This window comes from Juglans microcarpa x Juglans regia, chromosome 8D, assembly GCF_004785595.1.
Source record: "Juglans microcarpa x Juglans regia isolate MS1-56 chromosome 8D, Jm3101_v1.0, whole genome shotgun sequence".
Lineage (NCBI taxonomy): Eukaryota > Viridiplantae > Streptophyta > Magnoliopsida > Fagales > Juglandaceae > Juglans > Juglans microcarpa x Juglans regia.
The window spans coordinates 7,014,471-7,020,689 of NC_054608.1; the positions used below are offsets into that span (position 1 = coordinate 7,014,471).

General features: G+C 36.7%; 1 protein-coding gene across 1 annotated transcript; it reads left to right on the forward strand.

Annotated features, from left to right (window-relative positions):
• The first annotated feature begins 2,730 nt into the window (after positions 1 to 2,730).
• LOC121242810 (putative receptor protein kinase ZmPK1) lies at positions 2,731 to 5,294 on the forward strand. Its single transcript, XM_041140761.1, is given in 2 exon segments — positions 2,731 to 4,106; positions 4,109 to 5,294. Coding segments are annotated over 2 exon segments (2,151 nt in total). The 5' UTR covers positions 2,731 to 2,935; the 3' UTR covers positions 5,089 to 5,294.
• Positions 5,295 to 6,219: the final 925 nt, after the last annotated feature.

Genomic DNA, 6,219 nt, shown 5'->3' on the forward strand with positions numbered 1-6,219 from the left:
TTAACCCAGTCCCTTCGTCTTGGGATCTTCAAAACGATCTGACGGTGGGAGATTAAAATACTGATTTGAAAATACGTAAACATTAACTTAATTAAAAGCACTTAGAGGAATTAAGATAGAATATTATTTAAACTAACTTTAGTTTATAAAATAATATTCCTTCACCATTAATAAATGATGAAGTCTTATTTAAAATGATAAAACCATTTAATTAATTAAAGCTTTCAACATAATTTAAATCTCATAATATTTTAAATAACGGAAATCATTTTAATATTAATATTAAAATGATTTCCAACAATTATAATATTTTTGGAGCTCTTCAAGAATATTATAATTGTCATATTTAAAATCAAACTTAGTTCAATAATACTGGAAATACTCTTTATAAATATTTTCAGTACATTTAAAACACTGGGCGTGCCTTAGAAGTCACATAATATCTTTTGAAACACGCCATTGGGGTTCAGCACGTATGACGAGGCTCGTAGTCGTTAGAGAGAAGGGGCAGACAGTTGCATAATTTCCGTCCTCGGAACTTGCTTACATCAGAAAGAAGGAACGTATGACAAAAAGAAGAAGTGTACGTAAGAAAGAAGGAGCAGGGTGTTACAGTAAAACTGTGGCCTTTGTTTGGGTTGGTACCAACTTTTTTGTTTCTGGTGCACCCACTTTGGAAACAAAGTGGTTTTCTACGTGGTCTTTCCTATGTGCACACTCGGGGCTCCAAGAATGATAAGGGGAAGATTCACATTCTGTTTTTGCTACGTTGGCCGCTAGGGTTTGCACAACCCTACCACGAGGGTTAAACATGAAATTTTGTTATGATATGATTATTCAATTACGCTATGCCAAGGGAATTTAGAATAAGAATATTCTTTTTAGCATTCGCTCTAATATTTTTTATAAGTTGTTTTGACTTTGCATTCTAAAGATAAAAAGTGTTTTGTTCTGCACTCTGAATTCTGTAAATACACATGTTTGCATACTAGTATATGTTTCCTATTTACTGAGTTGTTGATAACTCACCCCTTATCTCCATAATATGTTTCAGATAATTTTGATGTAGCAATTGGAAGTCAGGAATAGGGAGTATTTGAAAGTTTTGTTGATCATAGAAGACTAAGTGCCTTAGGGTACTATGGCCTTTGGAAAGTCTTTTGGTAGTGTGGATAATTTATATTGCTTTGATATTTTGAGGAATGGATATTCCTAGTTCTTGTGGAAATGTTTATGTATTTTATTGAAGTACTTCTGATGTGCTCTTATGTAGGAACATGGATATTTGTGTTGGACAAATAGGTTATTATGTAATGAAGACTCTGGTTTATTTTAAAAGTGTTATTGGAGGTGATTTTAGTTGACATGAGTTAACTCTTCGGACCCTCGGAGATGGAGTGTTACACATTCTCACTACAAATAACTCGTCACGAATAATTAATTTTCTTGTAGTAAACAATATCTGATCATGAACCTAATGGAGCAGGTGGCAAAGATGACATTACCAAATCAATTCATGGCATTCAATGACATATGTTAGTGACCCAAATCAAAGACATGATGAATGCAAAATCATAATGCATTTCATTTCGGTAAATGTTATGGATCCAAATATCAGAAAAAGAAAAGAACCCTCAATTCTTCCTACACTAAGTTCTACGTTCTAAATCTTACAAAAACTCTTCCACGTGATTTTGGATGTTCTTTACATAAAAATAAAAGAGGGGGTCTCCACCCAAAAAAGAAAGCAGTATTGGATCAATCCAAACTTTGATATATATAATACTAGAAATAGTTCAACTTTTGCTTTTAACGTATTATTAACGTATTATCTTTTCCTGGCAGAGTAGAGAAAAAGCAGCCTAGCTATAATCAGAGGCATCTGGACTCTGGAGGATATCTGTAAAGAAGAATTATATCAGAATCATCCGTGTAATCGTAAAGTTAGAATTATTAATCGCACGGTCACTATTACAAGAAAATAAATATTTGTAACGAATTATTTGTAATTAGAATGATTATTTGTGATGAAAATAAATTTAATAAAAAATAGTTAATTTTAAAAGAAATAATTGACCATAAAGAAATAGTTTTCTTACGGTGCGCTGGCAACACCGATCAAAGCATCCTGAGTTGCTTGCATGCCGGATGACAGTACTGAAGAAAATTGCTGAATATGAGAAGGAAAAGCAAAAAACTAGAAGGGAATTATTTCCAGCTTTTGGTTCACTTATAGCTTTAATTATTAAGTCTAGTTAACTTCTGCGTTATTTATTTTTATAAATGAGATGGGTTGAAAATAAAGTTAAAAAATTAAATAAAATATTATTAAAATATTATTTTTATTTTAAAATTTGAAAAAATTAAATTGTTTATTTTATTTTATATAAAAATTTAAAAAAAATTATAATAATTAAATAAGATGAGATGAATTGAAAATAATTATAAAAACAAACTAGGCGTAAATCTCTCCTGCTTAGGCTTGGTCATGACTATCCCTAAACGATGATGATATAAAATTTGCTTCCAACATCTTTAGCACTTTTTGCGCTTTGATCCAAACATATATTTATCTTTTTTACCAAATTTCTCCAACCCAAAACAGCCATTGACTTGCTTTTCGTTTCTCTTCATTTTTCTCCATCCCATTCATTCCAGACGACATTTTATAGCAGTAGTTGCCCAGGCATCCGATACCATGGATTTTCCAGTTTTTTTTCTTCTATTATCTTTGTCATTTTCTCTCCTACTCTCATCTTCAAGCCTGGATACCATTCATGAAGGCACATCCCTCTCAATTGAGAAATCGGAAGACATTCTGATATCAACTAATGGAGTTTTCTCTGCTGGCTTTTATTCCGTGGGTGATAATGCCTATTGCTATGCCATATGGTTCAATAAGCCATCCCGCGGCAAGATTCAGACTGTAATTTGGATGGCAAACCGTGATCAGCCCGTTAATGGAAGGAGCTCCAAGCTCTCTCTCCTCAAAACTGGTAATCTTATCTTATCCGACTCTGGAAAGTTCACAGTTTGGGCAACAAACACTCAGTCACTCTCCTCAGTACACTTATCTCTCTACAACACCGGTAACCTTGTCCTACAGAACATGGAAGGTGTTACTTTATGGGAAAGCTTTTATTTCCCAACAGACACCCTTCTTCCCCAACAACTACTCACTAGAAACACAAGTCTCGTCTCCTCCAGAAGCCAGACCAACTATTCCTCTGGTTTTTACAAGCTCTTTTTTGATAACAACAACCTCCTCCGCCTTCTGTATGACAGTCTTGAGGATTCCAGCCTATACTGGCCAGACCCGTGGATTGTAAGGTACACGGACGACAACAGTCGGATTGCAGTGCTTGATACGTTCGGGAACTTCAGTTCTTCTGATGATTTTACTTTCATGGCAGCCGACTATGGGCCGAAGCTTCTCAGAAGACTAAGAATTGATTATGATGGTGATGTTCGATTGTACAGTTGGGACGAAGAGGGGCAGACGTGGTATGTGTCTTGGCAAGCCATACAGAGCCCTTGCAAGATATATGGTATTTGCGGGGCAAATAGCTTTTGCAGCTATATTGTTGGTTCTGATAGGAAATGTTCATGCCTCCCAGGATATAAGATGAAAAATCTAACCGACTGGTCTGACGGGTGCGAACCCGAGTTTGATCTTTCTTGCAATAGAAATGAGTCTGGCTTCCTGATGTTACCCCATGTTCAATTCATTGGTTATGATTATGTGAAGTGGTCCAATTCCACATTTGATGAATGTAAGAATTTATGTTTGCAACGGTGTGACTGCAAAGCGTTCCATCTCACCTTCTTCCGAGAAGATCGTTATTCAAGTTGCTACGCCAAGATGCGGTTGCGTAATGGATATCGTTCGCCGGATTTCCAAGGTGAACTCTATTTAAAACTGCCTGAAAGCAATCTCTTCTCCTACGCAAATTCTGTACAAGATTTCAGACTCGTTTGCTCAAGTGACAGAACGCGGTATAAGAGAAGCCTGCTGGAAAATGGGATAGTAAAATTCATGCTCTGGTTTGCATGTGGAGTTGGAGGACTTGAAATCATCTGTATCTTTTTGATGTGGTGTCTCTTGAGTAGAACCAGAAAGCTTCTAGTGTAGACAAACAGGGCTATCTTGTTGCTGTCACTGGGTTCAGAAGATTTACCTATGCTGAGCTCAAGAAGGCGACAAAAGATTTTAATGAGGAGATTGGAAGAGGTGCAGGAGGAATTGTGTACAGAGGGGTATTGCCTGACAATCGAGTTGCAGCAATCAAGTGTATCAATGAATCTAACCAAGGAGAAGGTGAATTTCTAGCTGAAGTAAGCATCATCGGGAGGATTAACCACATCAACTTAATTGAGATGTGGGGGTACTGCACAGAGGGAAAGCATAGACTTTTGGTGTACGAGTACATGGAACATGGTACTTTAGCCCAAAACCTCTCATCCCATGCACTTGATTGGAAGAAAAGGTTTGACATTGCCTTAGGCACAGCAAAAGGCCTAGCTTATCTGCATGAAGAGTGCTTGGAGTGGGTTTTACACTGTGATGTAAAGCCACAGAACATACTCCTAGACTCTAACCATCAACCAAAGGTGGCAGATTTTGGGTTGTCTAAGTTACAAAATAGAAACCTCGAGAAGGCAAGCTTCTCAAGAATAAGAGGAACCCGAGGGTACATGGCTCCAGAGTGGGTTTTCAATCTTCCTATCACCTCCAAAGTGGATGTTTATAGCTACGGAATTGTTGTATTGGAGATGGTGACGGGAAAGGTACCAACAAAGGGTGTCCATGCTATAGATAGTGGAGGGGAGACAGAACCCAAAAGGTTGGTTGCTTGGGTGAGGGAAAAAATGAATGAAGCGGCTGCAATGGCTTCCTGGCTTGAGGAGGTCGTTGACCCAATACTGGAAAGCAGTTACGAAAAGGGTAAGATGGAAACTCTGATAGCAGTTGCTTTGCAATGTGTAGAGGAAGAGAAAGACGCAAGACCCAGCATGAGCCAAGTAGCTGAGATGCTTTTACGCCAAGAAAATGATAGTCACAGTGATGATCATTGTATTAATCTCTAATTGGGAATGGTAGCCATTTTCAACCGTAACAAATAGTTGTTTTCATCCTAAATAATTGATCATGAATAAGCTTTTTTCTTGTAGTAATGAAGTTGTGTACTTGTAAGCGTGGTTGTGAGTACATCATCCAACAAAGGGTCAAACTGAGTCTATTGATCCTAGTGGTTGTGCATGATGTGTGTTAATTTCTTTTATTCTCTCCTTATTTTTGTTGAATGATTTTTAGGTTATGTGAAATTGTCATGTCTTTGGCAAGTGTCTTAACTTTAAATTATGAAGTGAATTAGGCTTTTGTATCTTTCTTTTCATTTTTTTGTCTTTACATACTGTTAATTGATTTGGCCGCCTCTAGATTGTAGTGAGTTCAATAAGCTTAGTAATATGGCAGCTTGGACCATTAGGACTTTGGTCATGCTTAACCAGCCGTACGTTAACCTCCAAGGATCACAAGCAATTAGAGATAGGCCTCTGCAAATCCAAGGAACACTTTTTTTCCCTAATATAAAATATTACTCCCCATAAAAACTTGCATAATGTATGTACGTTGCATCATATATATGTATTGACTTTCTAGGTTAGACCTTCTCGGAAGTTTTGGATATATCATTACTTTCTATAATATTGCGGCAAAACAATATTTGTAATGCTAGTTGATATTGTAGGATTGCATGACAAGTCACCATGTACCCAAAACATTCCTAATTATAGTCTCTTCATGATCATCACACACTGCACAAAACGACAAGGAACGAGAAAACCTCCCCTCCAAAGTTCCTTCCAAGTCACCACTTCTTATCATCGTGATGCTAATTCGCCATAACAATCCCCTCCTTCTCCAAAGCAATTGCAGCGAGAGGTATTGGTGGATAAAAGTATTACCACTAGAACGTTTGGTGGAAAAAAAATCTTCTGGCAAAAAAATGTATTTGCCACGAGTTTCTTTCGCGGCAAATACTAAAAGAATTCAGAAAAAAAAAAAAAAAAATTGTAAAAGCAAAAAAGTATGAGAATGAGCCGAGAATGAGCATGAAAAATTGTCTAACATAAGCTCAAAATCACAATATATTCCTCTACTTATCCACTCAAACACAAAAGGAACAAGTAAGAGTTCACACAATACATTCAATGTAC